Here is a 24,132-nt window from a genome sequence, read left to right as displayed (position 1 = left end):
TGATAGTAGGTTGGCCAGGGCACCAGCCACCCATTAAAATACTACCGCTAGAGTTATGGGGTCCTTTGACTAGCCAGACAGAACATTGGATCCTTCTCTCTAGTTACGATTCACTTTCCTTTTGCTTACACACACATCAATTAGTCTGACCTATTCTTTACAGATTCTCCTCTGTCCTTATACACCTGACAACACTGAGATTACCAAACAATTCTTCCTCACCCAAGGGGTTAACTACAGCTCTCTAATTGTTCAGTGGCTACTTTCCTCTTGGTAAGGGTAGGAGAGACTCTTTAGCAATGGTAAGCAGCTCTTCTAAGAGAAGGGCACTCAAAAAAAATCAAACCATTGTTCTCTAGTCTTTGAGTAGAGTCATAGCCTATGTACCAAGGTCTTCCACTGTCTTGGGTTAGAGTTCTCTTGCTTGAGGATACACTTAGCCACACTATCTATTTTCTCTTCCTCTTGTTTTGTTAAAAGTTTTTATAGTCTATAAAGGAAATATTTATTTTAATGTTACTGTTCTTAAAATATTTTATTTTTCCTTATTTCCTTTCATCACTGGGCTATTTTCCCTGTTGGAGCCCCAGGGCTTATAGTATCCTGCTTTTCCAACTAGGGTTGTAGCTTAGAAAGTTAATAATAATAATAATCTTCCTTTAGGCTATGTACAATACACTATGCCACATTAGGTTTTTCCATATACGTTCAAAATCTACATACACAGAACTGTTTCATAAAACACTTGTTATTCCCCCAACCTACCTATCATCAATACCTTACTTTCTCAATCAAAACCTTACAAAACACCTTTCTGTTAACAATGCGATTAGGTTTAGGTATTCCTCCAAGCCACTTTATCATTGTTCCTCATCCCTTCTCATAACAGGTAAAAAACTATCACAATCTTTAAAGGTTGCTCATGAATGGCAGAGGCAAGAGATCAGATCCCTTAGACTGATCATATATACATATGATCAGAGCCAAAGCCCCATTTCCATCAAGCCTAGGACCATGAAGGGCCAGGCAATGGCTGCTGATGACTCGGCAGGTAAACCTAAAGGCTCCCCCAAACTTGCCATCTCTAACTCACAAAGATGGTGAGGTTGTAGACACTACAAGAAACTATAAAGCTTGAGTGGGTTCCAAACTCCCAGCAACAGATTGCCAGACAGGGACTTTTCGTCCCAAGAACATCTTTCTGCCAATTCCTTGTTTCTGATGAGATCTTCCACCAGCACGTTCCAGTCCCGAGTCTCGACATTAAATGCCAAACATTTTTCACAGTTCAGTTCTAGATCTTCCAATGATTACCAGGCATTATGGCATTAGTTTAAGTATTAAGAAAAGTAAAAGATTGGTAATTCACATGAACATTCTACCACTATACAGCCTTTTATAACCACTATAACTAACTCCAAAGCAACAAAAATTCCTTTCCATTTCTATATCAGTGCTTTAACCTCAAACTATTCCAGTACCATAAGCATATAACCACTATTTTGTTTCCTCCAGAAGAACCACATTATGTAATTTTTTGTGGTTTTGACTAAATTAAGCTGAGATTTTATATATATATAAAAAAAAAGGCTGAAGAATTATATATTTCATCTGGAATATAATTCTAACATAATTCAGTCTATATTTTAGCATTCATTAGCAAAAATTATCCTTAGCTTTCTTTAGTGGTGTGGTACATTTAACTAAACCAAGATTCTAGTTATGCTTGCCTTACAAGCAACCCATTACAAAAATAAAATCTACTACAGCTCTATCACGAGCAGTAGCGCATAGGCTTCGTCTCCTAACAACAATATCACAATCCTCTTGGGGAGAGGAAGGTCTTTAGCCCATATAAAAGCAATGTACAGTATTGTAACAGTCAAAATTTTTTTCCTTCTGCTTTCAAGTACTGTATTTGAATGTAATTAATTCTAAGTAAGCTACACTAAAGAGCACATTCGCCTCAATTTTGCTTTTAGCAGTGCAACCTGCGCATAATTACAAAATTCTGGAAAATACAATAAGAAAGCTTTCTACGCAACCTAACATTTTCAACATATACCGACATATCCGACACTACAAGTTCCAAGCAGTGCAGCTATACAATTCATAATTACAAATCATTATCCAACTAAATTTTTCTCTATGATAGCAGTCTTGTGAACATTCTTTTAACCTTTACTGTACTTTTTTTTATATACGTGCAAAGATTTAGATTTATGCGATTTATTTCTTTGGCTTGGCTATACTATTATTCTAAAATTCATGTCATATGTAAGCATACACTGAGTAAAGATATCATCAAGGTACAGTAATAATTAAATAACCTTGCTTTGCCTCATGTTGAATTACTAGAGAATAAAAAAAATTCACCACTTATTTCCCAGAACTCTGAGCCACTAAGGCTATTGAAATCTTACTCAGTTGCTTTACTTTCTCTTAGACACACTACTGTACGTGTATACTTTTACTTAAGAAGCTCAAATTTCTGACTTCATAAGGTTAAATTACAAAAATCTAATCTCTACCACCTTTACATATACTGGACACTTATGTGTGCATATGCTGTACTAGGCATCCTGTATTCTACTGTTCTAACCTTTTCATAACTTTCATAAAGAATAAGCACCAAGTTAATATTTTCAAGTACTGTACTGTATAGTAAAATTCATTCTTGTAGCAATAAGGTAACTTGAATTCTCCTTGGAAATATTCAATATCCTTTAGACAGCAAGTTCTTACTGTAATGGGAAAATTTCTGGGATCAAAACAAACAAATGTAATATTGTATGAAAATAAGCAGAACCCTCATCAGGGTGAAATTCACGTCAATGTTCATTTTTGTCATCAGAGTCGAGTAATGTTTGTTTGGATGACTTTAAGACTTTAACTTTACCATTTCTCACAAAGTTCACCTCTTGCTCCTCCTCAGTGTCAAAGTGAATCACGTCATTATACGTAGGCAACAGGTTATTCAAACTATTCCTCAGTGACGGACCAACGGGATCTGGATCATAGATCCCAAGGTGATCTCGTTTAATACTTTCTCTTACCGAATTATTTGTCCTACCTTCACTGGCCAAAGCATCAGCTTCGGCACTCTGTTTCCCCGAGACTCTGATGAAGGGAGACGATGCAGCGAGGTATGGCCGGGTATCGTAGGAAAACATGACTCCTAGTGCCACATTAAAAGCCGAAGCATCATAATGGTGGCATCCTGAGTAACGGAACAGTGGCTTTTTATCGTACCTGATTAAACAGAAAAATTAAAATTGTCACTCATGTTTGAAAAGGGGCTTAACCATAACATAAATTAAAAACAAATACATTGCTAAAACAATTAGGTTACATAGACATAAACCCCATTACTCTTGCTATCAACAAGGAGCAAGGGAAGACCATAACCTATAGTTAAATCCCAAATTAACAGATCCAGCTAGCTACAGATAAGAAAGCATTAAACCTTCTGATAAAGCACCATCATCACTACATCAAATGAGCACAGAACATGCAAAGCCTCCGCAATGAACACATTGCATGAGGATCCAATTTTGTCAATATTAGCATATTCACTCTTAATATAGAAGTCATAATTTCTATCCTAACGTGAGAATGAACTGACAAAAGGACCTAGCATTGTAGCCGACACTGAAAATAAATCTGCTGACAAATACCCAGCTTAGCTCTGCTAGGTCACTAAAAAGAATGAGAAGCGAAGATGGTGGCAGCTGGGGGCAAGCATTATCTATAAAAGCCCTATATGGGTCATACATGTCTTTCTGGTAAACCTAAAGGGTTTTACACATACAGTATCTACAAAAAATTACTTTCTATTTTCATTTGTAGCTGAGAAAAAATAGCACATGAATTTCAGGAAATTTAATTAAAATAACACATTTTCATACACTAGTGGGTAACTCTTATTAGGACTATCACCATCTAATAAGTATAGTTTTTCTGAATTGTAAATTAACCAGTACAATACAGTTTTGAAGGTTTCTAAAACACAAACCAGTACAATACAATTCTGAAGGTTTATATGAAAAAAATTAATTCTGAATGACATACTTCAGGGATAATGAACCTAGGGGTCTTCAGGAATAACAAACTTTATAGAGTCTGGCAAAACTTTTGGTAGTTGAAGAACTTCATTTCATATTAAAAGATAAACTAACCTGCACCCCGTGTCCTGAGCACCAATAGGACTAATGCAATTCTGCGTCAATGCACACGACACCCAAGGCTTCATCAAATAATCATGGACTCCAGCTTTGTTATAAACGAGCAGCGTACCGGCATCTCCCATCTGAATATAAAGGAGGAATCAATTACGTATACAGTATAATATAGGAAGTGAACATTAAATTTTTGCCATGCTTATTTGCTTCAACACAAAACCATCAATTTACATGCTCCTTCCCCTCGAACAGCAATTCTTCAGATGCATTTCAAAGGAGGAAGGAAGGTTCTTCCCCCTAACAAGTACCCCTATGGATAGCTTAGTAATCTTGATGGAAGTAGTCATTCTATGACTGTTCATTAAACATGCAACATGGTAATCCTTCTAAAATTTGTTATTTCCTGGTTGCTGCCATTGAGGCAACTGCTGTTCATTGTTATTGTGTAATTTATTAAGAGCAAGTACGGTATTTCCCTAATATTTTGATGAATTATATTTTCCTTTTCTATATTCTAGCTTTTTTCCTATCAGGGCAGTATATCAAAGTTTAATCTTAATTCTATAATTAATGCACCTCTTTCCAGTTTTAGTGAGTAATATCTTTTGAGCAAAGTTTCACCTCACCTATTTATCTTGTTTAAAGTTTGAGGATGTTTATTGAGGGTTTCTTTCCTCTCCAACACCTTTTAAATAGTATAAACACTGGATTATTAACTTATTCTATGAAGTTCATTATCTTTAGACATTCCCATGTTAATGATGTACACTATAGTAATATCGTGATAACCACTATCATAATTCTAATACCTGTATAAATCTCAGAAGAAATTTGCATCAACTCCTCACACTAAGTTAATTTCAATTCTGTAATCTTCCCTCTCTCCAAGTGATAGCTTTCTACTAGATATAGCATTTTTATGATTTAGAAAGAACCCACTTCTCAGTTTTTCTTTTTCTTATATCATACCTGTGCTTCGTTACCAATTTATCACTGTCAGCCAACAAGTGCCTTCATCATGGAGATCAGCTAAGTATAATTTAGAAGTTTCAATTTCCAAAGCTGCTATACTATTTCCTTCAGTGTTTCTCTTGCTATTTAGAGATACTGTATACAATACATTACGAGAGTTAAATTGTTAAGTTTGCTTTGTTTCATCTTCCACAACCTTCACGAGTCTAGCTAGTTAAAAAAATGTTATTTTCATTAGTAAAATAAATTTTTGAATATACTTACCCGATAATCATGTAGCTGTCAACTCCGTTGCCCGACAGAATTCTACGGGAGGGATACGCCAGCTATCACTATACTAGAAGGGGGTGTACTCACAAGCGCCACCTGTGGCCAGGTACTACAGTACTTGTTGTTGTCGCCACCTCACTTTTTCCTCGGTCCACTGGTTCTCTATGGGGAGGAAGGGTGGGTCAATTAAATCATGATTATCGGGTAAGTATATTAAAAAATTTATTTTACTAATGAAAATAACATTTTTCAATATTAAACTTACCCGATAATCATGTAGCTGATTCACACCCAGGGGGGTGGGTGAAAAACCAGTGTACAAGACTAAAGGATAGCTAAGTATCCCGTATTTCATATAATCAGTTATCCACAATAACAATGAAATAATAAGTACCTGGTAAGGAAGTCGACTTGAACCGTTACTCTGCCTTTAATAAGGTCGTCTTCCTTACTGAGCGCAGCGTTCCTCTTGGAAGGCTGAATCAACTCAAAGGTGCTAAAGTATCAAGGGCTGCAACCCATACTAAAGGACCTCATCACAACCTTTAACCTCGGCGCTTCTCAAGAAAGAATTGACCACCCGCCAAATCAACAAGGATGTGGAAGGCTTCTTAGCCGACCGTACAACCCATAAAAAGTATTCAAGAGAAAGGTTAAAAGGTTATGGGATTATGGGAATGTAGTGGCTGAGCCCTCGCCTACTACTGCATTCGTTGCTACGAATGGTCCCAGGGTGTAGCAGTACTCGTAAAGAGACTGGACATCTTTGAGATAGAATGATGCGAACACTGACTTGCTTCTCCAATAGGTTGCATCCATAACACTCTGCAGAGAATGGCTCTGTTTGAAGGCCACAGAAGTAGCCACAGCTCCCACTTCATGTGTCCTTACCTTCAGCAAAGCAAGGTCTTCTTCCTTCAGATGAGAATGTGTTTCTCTAATCAGAAGCCTGAATAGTAAGAAACTGAGTTCTTAGAACTTGGAAAAGAAGGTTTCTTGATAGCACACTATAAGGCTTCTGATAGTCCTCGTAAAGGTTAAGACCTTTTAGAAAGTACCTAAGAGCTCTAACTGGGCAAAGTACTCTCTCCAGTTCATTCCCCACCAAGTTGGACAGGCTTGGGATCTCGAACGACTTAGGCCAAGGACGTGAAGGAAGCTCGTTTAGCAAAAACCGAGCTGCAAGGAACATGTAGCCGTTTCAGATGTGAAAACAATGATCCTGCTGAAGGCGTGGATCTCACTTACTCTTTTAGCTGTTGTCAAGCACACGAGGAAAAGAGTTTTTAACGTGAGGTCCTAAAAAGAGGCTGATTGGAGAGGTTCAAATCTTGATGACATAAGGAACCTTAGGACCACGTCTAGATTCCAGCCTGGAGTGGACAACCGACGTTCCTTTGAGGTCTCAAAAGACCTAGGGAGGTCCTGTAGATCTTTGTTGGTGGAAAGATCCAAGCCTCTGTGGCAGAAAACCGCTGCCAACATACTTCTGTAACCCTTGATCGTAGGAGCTGAAAGGGATCTTACTTTCCTTAGATATAACAGGAAGTCAGCAATCTGGGTTACAGTGGTACTGGTTGAGGAAACTGCATTGGTCTTGTACCAGCTACGGAAGGCTTCCCCTTGAGACTGATAGATTCCGAGAGTGGATGTTCTCCTTGCTTTGGCAATCGCTCTGGCTGCCTCCTTCGAAAAGTCCCTAGCTCTTGAGAGTCTTTCGAAAGTCTGAAGGCAGTCAGACGAAGAGCGTGGAGGATTGGGTGTACCTTCTTTACGTGAGGTAGACGTAGAAGGTTCACTCCTAGAGGAAGAGTCCTGGGAATGTTGACCAGCCATTGCAGTACCTCTAAGAACCATTCTCTCGCGGGCCAGAGCGGAGCCAACCAACGTCAGCCGTGTCCCTTGCGAGAGGAGAACTTCTGAAGTACCCTGTTGACAATCTTGAACGGCGGGAATGCATACAGGTCGAGATGGAACCAATCCAGCAGAAAAGCATCCACGTGAACTGCTGCTGGGTCTGGAATCGGAGAACAATACAACAGGAGTCTCTAGGTTATCGAGGTAGCGAACAGATCTATGGTTGGCTGACCCCACAGGGCCCAAAGTCTGCTGCAAACATTCTTGTGAAGGGTCCACTCTGTGGGGATGATCTGACCCTTGCGGCTGAGGTGATCTGCCATGACATTCATACCGCCCTGAATGAACCTCGTTACCAGCGTGAGCTTTCGATCTTTAGACCAGATGAGGAGGTCCCTTGCGATCTAGAACAACTTCCACGAAAGAGTCCCTCCCTGCTTGAAGATGTAAGCCAGGGCTGTGGTGTTGTCAGAGTCCACCTCCACCACTTTGTTAAGCTGGAGGGACTTGAAGTTTATCAAGGCCAGAATAACCGCCAACAACTCCTTGCAATTGATGTGAAGTGTCCTTTGCTCCTGATTCCATGTTCCCGAGCATTCTTATCCGTCCAAAGTCGCACCCCAGCCCGTGTCTGATGCGTCCGAGAGGAGACGGCGGTCGGGTTTCTGAACAGCCAAAGGTAGACTTCCTTGAGAAGAAAGCTGTTCTTACACCACGCGAGAGAAGACCTTCTCTCTTCGGAAACAGGAACTGAGACCGTCTCTAGCGTCATGTCCTTTATCCAGTGAGCAGCTAGATGATACTGAAGGGGGGGAAGGTGGAGTCTCCCTAACACGATGAACAGGGCCAGCGATGAAAGTGTCTCTGTTAGACTCATCCACTACCTGACTGAGCATCGGTTCCTTCTCAGCATGCTCTGGATGCATTCTAGGGCTTGGAAGATCCTTGGGGCCGACGGAAAAGCCCGAAAAGCTCGACTCTGAAGATCCATACCCAGGGAGACAATGGTCTGGGATGGGACGAGCTGAGACTCCTCAAAATTGACCAGGAGGCCCAGTTCCTTGGTCAGATCCATAGTCCATTTGAGAATCTCCAGACAGCGACGACTTGTGGGAGCTCTTAAAAGCCAGTCGTCTGACGGAGCCGGACACAAGATCATGGTACTGCTGCACAGTCTGTGAACTGTCAACCATGGGGAAGCGAGGAAGTACAGTGACAACCCGAAGCTGTCTAGACTGTCTGGGTCGTACAGACAACTCCTTATCGGGTTGCTAAGGTTGCCGTACTGCGTCACAACAAGTCACTCCTGCTGGTTGTTGAACGTCTTCCCAGTGACACACTGACTCCGTAAACAAAAAATCCTCTAACAAGGACTAAGTTTGGACTGCATGTCTTGCAACACAGCTCAAGGACTATGGGAGCAGGTGTGGTAACAGACGGGATTAGCGACTGAAGTGGGACCATTACCTTCCCTGGAAGCATGTTATGCTTAAATAAAAGTCCATAGGAGGCTACGCAGCTAAAGGCTCCTCTCCAAATGACAGAGTCCTCAAGGGAATATCAGAAGGAGGGAGAAAAGCACTTTCTCATCTACAGGGACCATATCCGAGAAAAGCTAAGTTCTCTCAGTGAGGGTTACACTGTGCAAACGCAGCAGACTAGAAGGCAACGTTAAGAAACTGCTTGACAGTCTAGTGAGTTGGCAACAACCAAAGATGTGTGACTGAGAAGCATGCGGTAAGGTATGCAGAGCCTGTTGTATGCAGAGCATGCTATAAGCAGAGCATGCTGTATGCAGAGCATGCTGTATGTAGAACATGCTGTAAGGTAAGCAGAGCGTGTTGCATGGCGTGTAACATTTCTCAGAAATTCCATGACCAGTGCTAGAGTGAGTAATATCGCATTACCGTCTATTGAAAGTGCACGAGCCGAGGGAATTGATTTAGACTGTTTTGTTGATGAATTTGATAGCCGGCATGAAAATCGTAGAATTAAGCTACACTAAATGTACTATAATCTACTTCACCTCCGGAAAGGGAAACTCGCCCTGTTGGCAACACTGCATTACTACATGCATGCTTGCAAGGGGTTTAATATCAACATAATATTACCTTACATTCATAACTCATGATTTTTGCCATATTTTGCGATTTGTTAAAAATATATTGCAAGGAATACAAATATATTTTTAAATAAGTAATACAAATAACCTCCATTATCATAATGTTTGAAAATGGAGGTAAGGTATGCTGAACAGCAGAGTCAGAACGAGTTGGAACAACAATAGTTGTGGTTTCCTCTTCAAGACTCTGTTGAGGGAACACCTGAGGCTCAGTCTGCAAAGGCTGATCAAAAGAAGTAGCAGAAGGTAGGCGCATGGGTGGAGGAGGCTGACTCCTGGCATGAGTGGCTGAACTCAAGGGTTGCGCTTGCTGAGTGGTTGGCGGATGCGCAGTAGCAAGTTCCTGAGGAACGAGTTGAGGTTCCTGCGGTGTGAGCTGAGAGCGATGAGGTAGTGGCTGCGCAGAACGCAGTAAATGTCTCGCAAGTTGAGGCTCCTGAGGCGCAAGGCTAAGGAGTTGAGGTGCTTGCCTTGAGGAGGGTTGAGCTCGCTGCAGCGAGAGCTGAGGAGACTGACTCATGGATGGGAGAGGTTGTTGTACCTCAAGCGAGTGTTGCCTCACTGGTGGAACAGCAAGTGGAAGCGGAGGAAGAGAGGTATAAGCCTCCTGTTCCCATTGCTGAGGTTGCCTTAAGGAAGGCGGAGGGAGCTGCACACCACTGGGATCAGTAAACTCATAACGTGGCTCAACATCGTACGCCTGGCAGGCGGTACTGCGGTCAGGCGGAGCGAGCGCAGGCGGAGCGAGCGCAGGCGGAGCGAGCGCAGGCGGAGCGAGCGCAGGCGGAGCGAGCGCAGGCGGAGCGAGCGCAGGCGGAGGCGCAACCTTCTCAGCCCGACACTCACGCATCAAGACCGAAAGTTGTGACTGCATGGACTGCAGTAGAGTCAACTTGGGGTCGGCAGACACTAAGGTCTGCTGAGGTAAAGCCTTAACAGCAGAGATCTGTTGCGGCAGAACCTTACTCCTCTTAGGCGGAGTGCATTCAACTGATGACTGCGGCGAGTCAGAGCTAACCCAATGACTGCAGCCGGGTTGTTGAACTCTAACTTCGTACGTCTGGCATAGGTCTGGACTTTACGTTTAAGAGGTCTTGAGACCTGAGACCAGCGTTTTCTCCCCTAAATTTCTTCTGCAGACGAGCAAAATAAGGGCTCAATCGTCTGCGGGTGGGAGTGACGGTCTCTGTAAGACACGCCCGCAACCACCGAGGATACTTCTGTGCGCCGATCAAGGCCTGCCGAACCCTTTTGCCCTTCGACATTGCTTCTCCCCTGGGCTTGGGAGCTTGCAAGAGGTCCCGGACTGGGAGGACGACTGGCACGCACAGAAATACCCTCACGCACAACACTGACACACTTTGCGCTAAACACTTATCACTTTGATTTTCTGTTTGCACTTATTTCACTGAACTCGAAACTTTAAGTGGTTTGTACCTGAAACACGCAATTCTATCCTTTCTCAAAAGTTAGTAATTGCGAAAACAGAATTACAATGTAACAGAAAAATCTAATGAAAGATAAATAATTCAGTGGCTGGAAAGAGACTAAACACTAGATCACTCTAGAAACGTTTACCTTCTTCCCCTAAAGAGACTAGGGAGAAGAGCAAAAACGATAACAACGTTACTCGCTTGAATGAAACGTTTATCCTCCTCTTTCTCCCTCCGTCTCTATCTCTCTCTCTCTCTCTCTTGACTTAGAACCTGAGAGAAGAGCCCAATCATATATATCGTTAAAACATATTATTGTTAAAGGAAAAAACTGAAATATTTCCCAAAATGAAAAGTTCCTTTATTAGAATTAAAACCATTAAGTTAAGAAAGAATGAACAAAACGCTAGACACGGTTACTCTTACTGCAACGTGACACCGTGAAAATTCTTTCTCTATCGTAACGATAGAGCGCAAGTTGAACGTTCTGAACGTCAACAACTGCAGAGACAAAACAAAACGTTAGTTCAACTTTGAAAACAGTACGAGACTATCAAAGAAATTCTTTCAAAGACATTAAAATAGCATAATATGTTAACAGGTAAAACCGAAATGACGGGCTCAATGTTAATTAACTTCGGTACCAAGAAAAGACCGCCTACTATTAGGAAAGGTCGAATATAAACAAATATAAAAATTAATTTTAATAAGTTTATAATAAAAGTAAGTTAATCGAAGAGGCCTATAAAAGGCGGAGAGATATAAAATAAATCTATAACAAAACTAAGAAAGAGAGTCTATACTCTCTTAGACACCAACACTTCCGTCTAAGGGAAGGGTCGGCCATTTAAAGGTGAAAGAGAGTTCATACTCTCTTCGTCACCATAAAAATTAAATTAATTCCAAACGCTAGCTAAGCTAACATAGAAGTTTCCAGTATAGCGAATAGCTGCAAATTTAGAGAAATACTTCACCAAACCGTGAACAATACTCCAAAATCATAAGCGTATCCAAGAACGTCTAGCCGGAAGCACGACAGAGGAAAAAGTGAGGTGGCGACAACAACAAGTACTGTAGTACCTGGCCACAGGTGGCGCTTGTGAGTACACCCCCTTCTAGTATAGTGATAGCTGGCGTATCCCTCCCGTAGAATTCTGTCGGGCAACGGAGTTGACAGCTACATGATTATCGGGTAAGTTTAATATTGAAAATTGAGTAATTCATCCGAATTTACATGCAATGCCAGGATGGATTAATTCAACAGAATCATATTCAATCTTTGCAACATATGTACAAGTATATGGTTTCATACTTTGATCGTATGTGTAAGTCTACTTAAAGAAATAGTCTGACTGTACTAAACATGAAATAATTATCTAAAACTTTATTACCTATACTAAATACTGTCATGATCCAATTGCAGAGTCTGAAATATAACACTAACGTCTGTTAACAACCAATTGGTTTCTATAAACAAAAGCGAGTCACAATTCCCTATGCTTATTAGAATTTGATTTTGAGACTTTTCTAGGCTAAATCATTCTCCATAACCTAAGACTTACCTGCTGAAAATCGTAGTTATGTTTGTCAGTATGGAAAAATGGAAACATGTTGGGGTGAGTAAGAGCAGCAGTTGGTAAAAGTGAAACGCTCAGTAAAGGCCAAGTTAAGACACCTCCATTTTTTAGAACTACATTGCTCCACTCCTCTATCTTGTCCGAAGTCACTCCTGATTCATGAGTATCCACTAACAGTCTCACAGACGTATCTAACCACAAGACTGCTCCTGTCCGAACTAGTAATTCCTGTTGAATAATCAAGATTACTAACGTTTATTGAAGTTGTGGAGGATTAATTTTACTTTAATTTATTTTTTTTGTTTGCCAAATCAAGAGAGAGAGAGAGAGAGAGAGAGAGAGAGAGAGAGAGAGAGAGAGAGAGAGAGAGAGAGAGAGAGAGAGAGAGAGAGAGAGAGAGAGAGAGAGAGAGAGAGAATTTCATTTGCTTTAGTTTTGCTAAGATCGCGCGCGAGAGTATGTGTGTATGTGCGTGTGTGTGTGTGCGTGCGTGCGTGTGGTTGTGTGTCCGCGGTGCGCGCCGAAGAACAAGTGGTAGTTAGAGAATGATTGTTTGTAGTGGGAAAGACTGTCGGTATATTTGAGGTTGTTGTTTACATTTTTAGCTAGGTTAGGGCGGTAATGAATGTCTTGGGCGAAAGGGATTTGCTATTTGACTGCATGAGGAGTCGGTTCTGTTTTTTTTTGTTCTTCGAAAGCCGGCTGTGAAGTGTTTTTTTGTATCGAAGTAAGTACTGTTTTTATTTATTTTTGTTAGGCGCGTTCATGAATGATAGAAAGTTTATTGTTTATTTTTTATTATAATGCGATAGTTAAGTTAGTTAGGAGTTTTCGTAAGCGTTTTTTCTTTTTATTGCAGGCCGTAATTCCTCCTTTAGGCTCCTTTGGACTCCTTAACATACTTTGGAGTTAAATTTAGGCCTTGAAGGTGTTGCTTGCCTGCCTAGCCTTGTTTGTATGAATAGCTTGATGATGACGACCTGGACCGTATAATATGAACATAGGAATAGACTGCAGATATATATATTTACATAGAATTTTGACCGTTGATGACCCGGCTTTGAAATAGATTGTTCCTTTATGATGACATGATGATGATGATGATGATGACCACCACCGCTTACGTGATTCGACAGTCGAATTGACTGCTCGTTATTGTTTGCCAGGAGTGGTGGCAATTGGTTACAAAGACTGGTGCCAGTGTGTAGAGTCTGTGGACGACGATGGCCACACACAAATATTAATTTAAGAAGTTCTCGTATGTTTTAGTATTAAGTTTGATTATCTTTGCTGGGTTATATATGATGATTGGTGTTTTAGTGTTGTGATTTTTTTCAGTGTTTAAGTATTTTTCGGTACTGTGTGTGAAGTAAGTGTTTTCAGTACTGTATGTGGACTGACGGTGTTGGGTATATTTAAAGGCTATTGTTTTCCCGATTATTGGAGAGTTCTCGGTACCCTTACGCACCGATATCTATTTATCCAGCAAATTTTGTCTGTTGAATTTAATGTGTGATTTTTGTTTTTGGTTGCGGTAAATATAGTTTTAAGGTTATGTTTTGTTTGTTTTTACCTTCGTGCAATAGTCCAGTTTGAAGTAAAGTAAGGGGAAAGTTTGTGTTGTGGGATATTTTGGAAGTAAGAGTGATCAAAGGTGTGGGGGTTGTTATTGTTTACATCCCGCCACAAAGTCATCAATATAAAGCCAATTACAGTAGAAATGCTAATACTGTACAGAAATCTAAATAACTTACCTACATTTCACTTACATTGTTTTCTCACAATATATAGTTTGAATCATGCTAACAAGGTCATATATATACTTCTACCAAAATTAAGTGCTGAACAAACATCAATTTCCTGATAATCCTAATAAAATCCTCAATTTTAATATTTTAAAATATTTTAATATTTCATGGAATACTTTAAGAAAAAGTCACACCAACGTCAGCCAGGTAGTATTCTTGAACCCAAGTCAAACTATGAAGCTCTATTAAGTTCCCAGTTTATACATAAATTTTCACCGTCTCCAAAAGATTTCTATTGAAAAAAACATTTACCATTGTACTTGTAAATAAACATATGTCTTCCAGTGCTTTTTGAAAATTGGAAAAAATGACATAATCCAGTAATGTACCAAAAATGCAAATTTAGACATAAAGTAAACATGCTTATCAGGTATAGAAAAACATCAGGCACTAATATCCATATAAAGTAGCTTAAAACCGGACCACTGAATGAGATAGAAAGGCTGGGCAATGAGAGCATTCAGAAATGAGACAAGAAAATAGAAGCAAGAAATGTACAAAGTACCTGGGCAACAGCAACCAAAGAGGATTGGTAAAATCAGAAAGCAATACAGTGAACCCTCGTTTATCACGGTAGATAGGTTCCAGACCCGGCCGCGATAGGTGAAAATCCGCGAAGTAGTGACACCATATTTACCTATTTATTTAACATGTATATTCAGACTTTTAAAACCTTCCCTTGTACATAGTACTGTTAACAAACTACCCTTTAATGTACAGAACACTTAATGCATGTACTACAGTACCCTAAACTAAAACAGGCACAAATATCAAAGGCGATTTTATATCATGCGTATCCTCAACACGCCAAAAAGCACGATAAAAAATGGCAACCAATGTTTTGTTTACGTTTATCTCTGATCATAATGAAGAAACAAACGCATTTACACATCTGTGTATAGGTTAGTTTTTGCATCGATTATATTGATTATTCAGTACAGTATGTGGATTTTGTTATTACCAATGTTTTACTTAATTTTTCTTAGGACTTCCAAATGAAATGTTTTTCTTTATGACGCCGCCTGAAACGACGGCGTAATAAAGTACGCTCAGTAAACAAACAAAGGCATTTAACACGCATGATGAAAGTGATAAATAATGATATTACAGTAAAAGCTTTAGGAAATATGTTATTACAAATATTATTTACCGTATCTATATAAAATCATACATACGTAGCAAAGCAGGAAAGCAATTTACAAGAAAGAGAGAGAGAGAGAGAGAGAGAGAGAGAGAGAGAGAGAGAGAGAGAGAGAGAGAGAGAGAGAGAGAGAGAGAGTTGTTTTACGTACGTAAATGTAAATTTTAAACAAAAAGAAAATAGCCCCATTTCATATAAAATAGGTTATTACAAATATTTTACTTTATCATATTACAATAGTCTGTATAATACTGTAAAGTTCAGTACAGTATGTTGTTGTTATAGTCATGGTGATGAAATTCTCACGAAACAAAAACACGGCATTCAATTACAACAGCTGATTTATTCTCTCTCTCTCTCTCTCTCTCTCTCTCTCTCTCTCTCTCTCTCTCTCTCTCTCTCTTCGTGTTATACAATACTTACATATAGATGAAGAAACTAAAATTAGTTTTCTTAGTGTCAATTAAATACGAAATGAAAAAATTATGCCGAGTTTGCATCCATTTCAATCGTTGCTAAAAATACGGCATCTGATTTCATCAGCAAACCACTATTTTTTGGGAAACATCATTTCATTCTAGAAAATTGCTACTCTCTGAATAGTTAATTGCACATTAAGAAAGCATGTACTTTTGTTTTTAAATTTCGGGTGTGTTTTAAAAATCGAGTATTGTTGACTTCTTTTTGTTTTACTTTTGGCTGTGATTAGATCAGCTGACGTCTAGCTGCCGCTCATTTCTTAACTTATTCAAACCGTCTACAGTATACAGTTGATATTGCATAAGCACCAATGTGTTATAACCTATAAAAAATTTTTTGTTCATTACATTTAAAACAACACACACACACACACACACTCTCTCTCTCTCTCTCTCTCTCTCTCTCTCTCTCTCTGTGGGCTACTTTTCACTACCTCCCATTCCTTATCTCTCTCTATCTCTCTAACAAATGATATCTTTGTTGCTCCTCAAAGTTTCATTTATATTGAAAATCAATCATGATTCAATTTTCCTTACTTTCTCCTATCTCGCACCATCGGTCACATTGCGGTATTTTCGAAATTTCCGGAAAATCCGCGATATATGTATATACATGCGTTATGAAAAAGATCCGCGAAGTGGTGAATCCGCGATGGTCGAACCGCGAAGTAGCGAGGGTTCACTGTACACAGCAAAAAGTGACTGAAAAAGCATAATTTTTTTCTTTCTGATGTAAAAGTGAGAATGTAGAGACAGGTCAGATGTGCAACCTTGTTTTATAATCAAGCTCAATCATATTGCATTTGAATTTAGTCCAAATATATACACTCATGTTGGTCTTTAATTATACATATATATATGTAAATTAGATATGTAGAGGATTGATTCCTAAGAGGTTCTGTATATGTCTCTCCTTCTGGTTTTGTATACCTGCATTTTCATATTGTACCCTTTTTTCTTCTTCAATTTTGTAATAAATGTATGTTGTTGTTAATCCTCTTTCAATACGCTTCCTCAAACGATGTGTCCCCAATTCCAGTCTTAAGTTTATTCTTTTCTCCCTCCCTTGTGATGTTATTTCTTTTCCTCTCCTAGTGTTCAATTACCTTTAAATAAAAATTATATATCTTACCTAAAAAGCATACTGCTCCACATAGCACTGCGGAGAGAGACATGGAACCCAAGAAAAGATAATAAGGAAATTTGAGGTTCTAGCTGGGTCCCCTTGCCCAGTATAAAATCAAGGGGTGGTGCCCAGTGCCCCGTTCTCTTGAATGTTTACCTTTTGCCCAGATTTATGGGTATTCCACCGTTTTATCTTTTTTGTAGTGAACGTTGGAGTGTGGTTGGCATTCGGACACCAGGCAGTCTACGTGCTACATCTGGCCACAGTCCGCAAACCACTACAACGCGTCACAGTGGGACACGTTTCCAATCGGTGCATAGGTAAACACTTTGCTAATTCTCCCCAGGTGGTGAAAGGCTCTGGGGGTTTAGTCGGATGCCTGTCTGAGGGATGGTCATTCTCATGATCAGGTTCGGTCCGAGGTCGTTTGGGAGGTCGGGATGAGGGGCTGTGCGAACACCTACCTCTACCCCTAGACGAGGAACGTCTAGATCTTGATTGTGAATGCGCAGTTTGCAATTGTGAATGGGAGCATATCGCACTTGTTCGAGAATGACGTGAGCATCGTGACTGCCTAGCTCACAAACGTGAGCGTCGGCCTCAAGAACGTGAACATCGGCATAGCAAACGTGAACGTCGTTCTTGTGAACAGTGCCCTCTCGAGCATGAATGGGAGCATCGTCCTTGCAAATGCGAGCGCCGTTCTCGTGATCTAGATCGTGAGCGTCTGGACCAACGTCTAGACTGTGCTCGAGATCGTGCAGAGCATGACTGTGAGACTTCTACTCGTGAAGCGGAACACCACCGAGGAGAGTTGACACCGGAGGTCTCGTGAGCGCGAAGCTCTAGAGCATGAACGCCTTCCAAAAGAAGAGCGTTCGGATCGTGATGACCTACGATCCATCAGATCTTCCGATTGTCGCGAACTACGATCAGGGAAGTGTGTCCAGAAGGGCGAGGCGATGGCTGCTGGTGGTAGGAGCGCTTGTCCCCGAAAGATCAACACCTACAATCGGTGGGTTCCTGTAAGAAGAAACAAAGGGTTGGAGGTTACAGGGCGACGAGATCCCAGAATGGCAAGTGGGGTCGTCATCAGCAGTAGGCCGTTGGAGAGGCTAACATGAGCAATCACCTTGTCTGCTCATGGAAGGTCCAGGAGAAGGTGACAGATGAACTTCACACAGTTCCAGAACATGAGATGTTGATGGCTCTGGAGAAGGGTCCTTCCTAGCACTGTGCTTAAAGAGCTGCATAAGTTCTTCCTTTGAAGGGGGTCCCAAAATCCGTAAGGTTGGCCACACCTGCAGAACATCTGAAAGGGAGAATGGCTCCCCGGTGGCTGGAGGTGAAGTTGCTCATCTAGGAGAAGCAACAAACCCCCATTACCCCAGGGGTGGCCAACAAGTTAGTCGCGCTCCTATTCGATTGTCCCTCGGAAGAGCGTGAGCAAGAAGGAGCTTTTGAAAGAGATTTTGGAGTGGGGGACAAAGAACACCGCGCTTTTCTCGCCTGATGGAGAAAGATCGCGCTTGGCCACCTTCTTCCTACGCAGTGCAAATTTCTCCCATTGGGAGGCAGGCTATTCCCTACACTCTGTGCAGGGTGAACCCTGCTTGCAGTGATCCCTCTGCACGAAGGACACAGAGAGTGCGGGTTGGTCTCTAACAATGACATGAAGGTAGTGCAAGCGGCACCCTTGCACCCTGGATAGGTTCGCATAAAGGTGATCAAAGAGAAAACACGCACACCTGAAAAGAAAAAGCATATCAAAAAGTCCAATGACAGTCTGGAGAGAGACAGAACACATCGATCTCAACCCAGCCAAATGGAAAAAGGGACATACCTCACAGCTGTGAGAGTATATGTAGAGGTGGCTGGGTATTACCAAGCCCACCCACTAATGTGGTAGGCAGGATTGCCACCTCACACTTTAAGTCTAATGGCTACTTTCCATCTTCGCCGAAAGATAATTCAAATAAATAAAGGAAGGTTTGTTTGTATGGGAACAATTTTGTTTTGTAAATATAGTTTTTGAACAGAATTTAAAGACTTACCTACAACAGTGTTTGAAATAATATGACAAATTCGAAGATAATTTGTATTTTTCCTAACCATACAAACCTTAGCTATTTACAAAGGGTATTACTTTTAGCGTAGCTGAAATGGCGAGCCATTAGAATTTAACGAGGGTGTATTACCCCCGCGCTAGTTAGCGGGGGGGTAGGGGAGTGGTAGCTAGCTACCCCTCCTCCCCCTCACACACAGGTGAATACTCACTTTCACTTAGAGGTAGGACTTGTCTTGGGGGACAGGGCTGGCGGGCAAATATGTGTAAATAGCTAAGGTTTGTATGGTTAGGAAAAATACAAATTATCTTCGAATTTGTCATTTGTTCCGTAACCGAAATACAAACCACGCTATTTACAAAGGGTGACTTATCCCTTAGGAAGGGTGGAAAGTCCCCAGCCATACTGGCTTTGGCTTTACCCGGGGACTCAGAATCCGAGTGAGTCGCACTCGAGAAAAGGAGTCCCTGCACCTCACAAGTTCCTTGCTCCGCAAGGAACCATGTGGCCTACGTAAGCTTGTGTGTGAAGGAAGAAGTGTGACTCGTCCTAGGCAGTTGACCTGGAGTTCCAGAAGGAACTCTGGGTTAGGACGTTCCCAATACCACCTCGTCAGGGTATGGGGGACGCGACAGTATTGACTCAATACTCGGAACACAAGGAAGCATGGTTTACCTGCAGAGGTTCGAGGTCAGCTATGCAGAGACCAGGATGCTGCTTCCCCGTAGAGGGGATGATGAAGAAAGAAGTAAGGGCCAGACATACTTCTTTCGTTCATGCAGACTAAAACCTGATAACAATGCCCTCAACCTTCTGCTACCTGTCCAAAAAGGAGCCTGAGGTTAGACCAGCTGTTGTGTAGCCACCACAGAGCGATAGAAAACGTATCGAGACTCCTGTGGGTCACGCCCTGCAGGAAGCGGGCTGCGAAGGTCATCAGACGCTTCCAGACTCCAGCTTGTAGCACCTGCGTCACAGAGTAGTATTACTCGAAGGCGAGGGACGTTGCGATGTATCCAACATCGTGCTGTAGGGCGACGTGACGGGGGAGGGTCTGAAGACAGGACGAGATGAATGTCCTTGAGTCCGGGCTGAAGAGGTATACTGGTGATTCTCCCCCCCATGTCCTCCTTGTGTTCCCAAATCGGCTGCAACTGAGGACAAACTGCAGCTGTTCCCAGCGCTAACCTCTCGATTCCTTACTGGCAAGAAAGAGAAGGTCTTGGGATATCAGACACAGAATGGAGACTCGAAATCTTGAATGAATCGGACCGAAGGGCCGGGACCCTCAGATTCTGAGTCTAGCCAACAACTCAGGAGCAAGCCTGAATGTTGCCTTCCCCTCTTCCTTAGAAAGGGGGGAGTAGTAAGAGACCAAGAAGATTGCTTACACACTGGCCGTGGCCAGAGTGAGCAGAAGACCCAAGGCGGAATACAATCCGAGGCCTGTCGTAAAAGGGTCTTGAGAAGATCTCTTAAAGGACTAAAAGTCCGAGCCATGCTCCAAGTTGGAGGTCTTCCTCCGACTAGGGCAGGGACGATCGTAGCTTCGCATGAGCGAGGATAGATCCAGCGGGCAGGAAAAAGTTATTCCTTTAAGCCTGAAGGTCAGGGAAAGGCTGAGCGACAGGCTTCATTGCCGAGAGCGGAAAGGAGTTTCCTCCCGCCGAAAGGCAATAAGACCGTTATTGCTGGAGAAGAGGCCTCAAGGGAAGAGGTATATCTCCCACGCCACCAACCACCTTAGACTCTTCACTTTGCCTGGGAGACCCCTGTGGATGACTATCGCAGATGACGCGACCTCCGTACCGCGACTGTAGCGGGTTGTCTCTTCTAGAGGAGGAAGCGTAGTGTCTCCAGGCATGAAGCCGAAGCGACGCCCCGGTTCGGGAGAGATGTCGCAGTGTGGTTGCTTGAGTAGTCTGCGCCGTGGGAGAGGCTCTCCCGGGAGTTCCGTCAGGGGAAGCAGAGGGTCCAGAAACCGTTCTGCGCGTAGTCCCAGTGGAGCTCTCCCATTGAAAGGTTGACAGACAACCTGGTCTTGTTGAGGCCCATTGTCCGCAGACAAAAAGGAGGGAAGACGCAGGCGTCGAAGTTGTCCCACCATCACCGGAATGCATCTTGCCAGTGTCTCGGGGTCTGAGACTGGGGGGAAGACTAGCGGAAGCTTGAGGTTCCAAGCTGTCGCGATCAGGTCCCCCAGACCAGCACTTGCTGGTTACCCAAGGTCAAAGACCCCTAGGTACACTCTCTCTATGAGGCTCTGCTCGGATAGTCTGAGAGAAACATTCCCCTGCCTGGAATGAGAGAGCCGATGGTGGTATTGAGAGAATCTCAATCATCCCGGTATCTCTACTGCAAGATGTGAAGGTGTGAAAATGCGTCCCCTGCTGGTTAGAATGAAGTCGACGCGCAACGGGGAGACTCGGCAGGAGCTGTAGGATCTGAAGAGGGGCCAGACTAAAGCCCCTAAGCCTGCCTGAATGATGGAGAGGTATCCTTCAGGTCTTGACCATAGGCCTGGACCGGAACATGCCCCCCCCCCCCTTTTCCTTTGACGAGTCCGAGAACCACATCAAGAATGTGGGGAAAGGACGAGAATATCCACTACCATCAAGAGGCTCCATAGGTCAACACCCATTGCAGGTCTAATAGTTCCGCTGGTCCCATAGGGCCAGGGAGTCCGGTTAAACATTGCCTGAAGCCACCGGAACTTGGATCGTCCCACATGGAACTTATCCTGAGGCGACCGTTCGGACTATAGACGGGTCAATGAGGAAAGAAGAACTAGGAAACGTTCCAAGGTAGGGCTGAAAGCTCTGCTTGACTGAGAACAGGTACTGCGACTCTCCTCAGTCTTGCCACAGTCAACCGAAAGGAAGGCTCGGAGGATGTGGTAACAGAATCTGGCGTCCCCAGGTGGTCACCCATCCAAGTACCGACGTTGCTTAACCTCGCTGGATGGACGAGAAGCGGGGTTTCCAATGTGGTAAGGCGGTTGACTCAATATCATGGCCAGATACTCCAGATGTTGAGGCAGAGGAAGAGAAGGCTCCAAGCAAAATACCATGAGCCCACACTCATGGTAAGCATCCGGAAGCTTGTCCCGGCGCTGAAGAAGGTCGAAACCCGAGCCTACCGGAGTTGACCAGCCCTCCAAACAGCAGAGGAGGCGGAAGCCTGCACCTGAGCGGCCAAGAGGAAGGCAGGGAGAGTTCTCTGGGGAAACAAACCTGCTATGCCACGGCGGGATAGCCACACTGCATCATAAGCAGGAATACTTGCAGTCTAGGCTGAATTCGACGAGCACCCTGGAAGATGGATGGAATGGAAACTGAAAGTACCCGTCCTTCCGATCCAGGGTTTAAGGAGTCCTGTCGCCTCGTTACCAGTCTGATCGATTCTGCTGGCCGAAGTTTGTTCGACAAACTTGATCGGGGCTGAGAGGTCGACTATGGACATCCCCTCTCAGATCCTTCCTTACAAGAAAGGATCGACTGAGGGGGCCGGGGGTGAAGCCGTCGATGATCCTAAGGAAGACCTTCGCCTAAGGTATGGATCATTCTGCCCAACCGGGCAACTCTGCTGACGCTATGGCATAGAGGTTCAGAGACACTGAATTCGCTGACAGAGACGGCAGGCGCGATATCCTTGGCTACTCACAGAGAATATGCGGGAATGTGCATCGGGAAGCTGTCATTCGGATGAGTAACCTTAAGCATCCTCCCAGCGAAAAACCTGCAATCCTAGAGTTCGTGAACTCCTTTTAGGACTATGCCCCCCCGGGGGAGTCTTCCGTGCCATCTGTTCCTGACAGGAGAAAACTGCAATTGGACACCTTGTCCCAGTTGTCGTAGCCGATAACTTAGGCCGACGTGGTTGAAAGAAAAGGCGCTGGAGCCCTGCAGAGTCTGGAAGAAAGCGCCTTGGAGGAGTGAAACCGGAAGTCGATTTACTCCGCACAGCAGCTGTCTAAGTCTCTGTCCTTGGGCACAAACAAACTCTTCTCAAGGATGGAAGGGTGTCTGAGGTCGTCGACCTCCACAGATGAGACACCCGAAGGAAGCCCTCAGTCAGCGCGTCCAGATGGTACAACATCGAGCTTGTCCGCAAGTTAGATACTTAACGACGAAAGGCCAAGGTGCCTGAGCTCGAGAGGAGGAAAGTACCCTTGATCTTCCTGTAGCTTCCTTGAACCAAACCTCGGGCCATAACCGAGGAGGGAAAGAACCTGGTAAGCTCCCAGAGGAAGAGGTAAGCAGTCACCCCTTGTCCGATGGAGAAATCTCGAACGGAAAGCCCCCCCCGCCAAAAATCCTTCCTGGGAATGACGGGGAAGGGCTAACCCAGGTTCAGGAATAGAGGAGTGTTGCTCAGATCTCCCTTAAGTTTCTCCTATTCTTGCAAGTGCCATGCTCTGTGTTTACGGGGTGAGACAGTGTTCTGGAAATACGCTCCAGAAGAACTCGCCAGGCTGGTCATGCTGCGAAAACCCCATTGGGAATCGTGGTCGCAATTGCCCTGGAGCTCGCGCGACGGGAATTCCTGGTGGTCGGCAGGCGATAACCCATAGACAAGCAATGGATACTGCAAGAAATAAGCCGACATTTGTGGGAAAAAACACTGTAGGTTCGCGCGACGGAACACCATCCGTCTGCGCGATGGAAAAAAACCGTTGGTTCGCGCGTGGGCGAACATTGGAGAGCATGAGCGTAGACGTGCAGGCACGTGGTCGCGCGGTTGCACGGGCGAGCGGTCGCGCGGTTGCACGGGCGAGCGGTCGCGCGGTTGCACGGGCGAGCGGTCGCGCGGTTGCACGGGCGAGCGGTCGCGCGGTTGCACGGGCGAGCGGTCGCGCGGTTGCACGGGCGAGCGGTCGCGCGGTTGCACGGGCGAGCGGTCGCGCGGTTGCACGGGCGAGCGGTCGCGCGGTTGCACGGGCGAGCGGTCGCGCGGGCGAGCGGTCGCGCGGGCGAGCAGTCGCGCGGGCGCGCAGGCGAGCGGTCGTGAGGGTGGGCAGGTGGATGAGGGTGGGCAGGTGGATGAGGGTGGGCAGGTGGATGAGGGTGGGCAGGTGGATGAGGGTGGGCAGGTGGATGA

General features: G+C 43.6%; 1 protein-coding gene across 3 annotated transcripts in view; it reads right to left on the bottom strand.

The window, feature by feature from the left end:
* Positions 1 to 986: 986 nt before the first annotated feature.
* The window catches only part of LOC137631114 (uncharacterized), an 85,640-nt gene continuing 62,494 nt past the window's right edge, over positions 987 to 24,132 (bottom strand). For all 3 annotated transcript variants that reach the window (XM_068362764.1, XM_068362762.1, XM_068362763.1), the window contains exons 6-8: positions 12,398 to 12,640; positions 4,179 to 4,309; positions 987 to 3,252 (exon numbers count right to left, since the gene is read on the bottom strand). In XM_068362764.1, the coding sequence (XP_068218865.1) occupies positions 2,832 to 3,252; positions 4,179 to 4,309; positions 12,398 to 12,640 (795 nt within the window). In that variant the 3' untranslated portion in view covers positions 987 to 2,831. The remainder of the gene's footprint in view (positions 3,253 to 4,178; positions 4,310 to 12,397; positions 12,641 to 24,132) is intronic.

The sequence above is a fragment of the Palaemon carinicauda genome, chromosome 39 (assembly GCF_036898095.1).
Source record: "Palaemon carinicauda isolate YSFRI2023 chromosome 39, ASM3689809v2, whole genome shotgun sequence".
Classification (NCBI taxonomy): Eukaryota; Metazoa; Arthropoda; class Malacostraca; order Decapoda; family Palaemonidae; genus Palaemon; species Palaemon carinicauda.
Note: the sequence above shows the minus strand (reverse complement) of the source record. Positions and strands in the feature narration are given on the sequence as shown.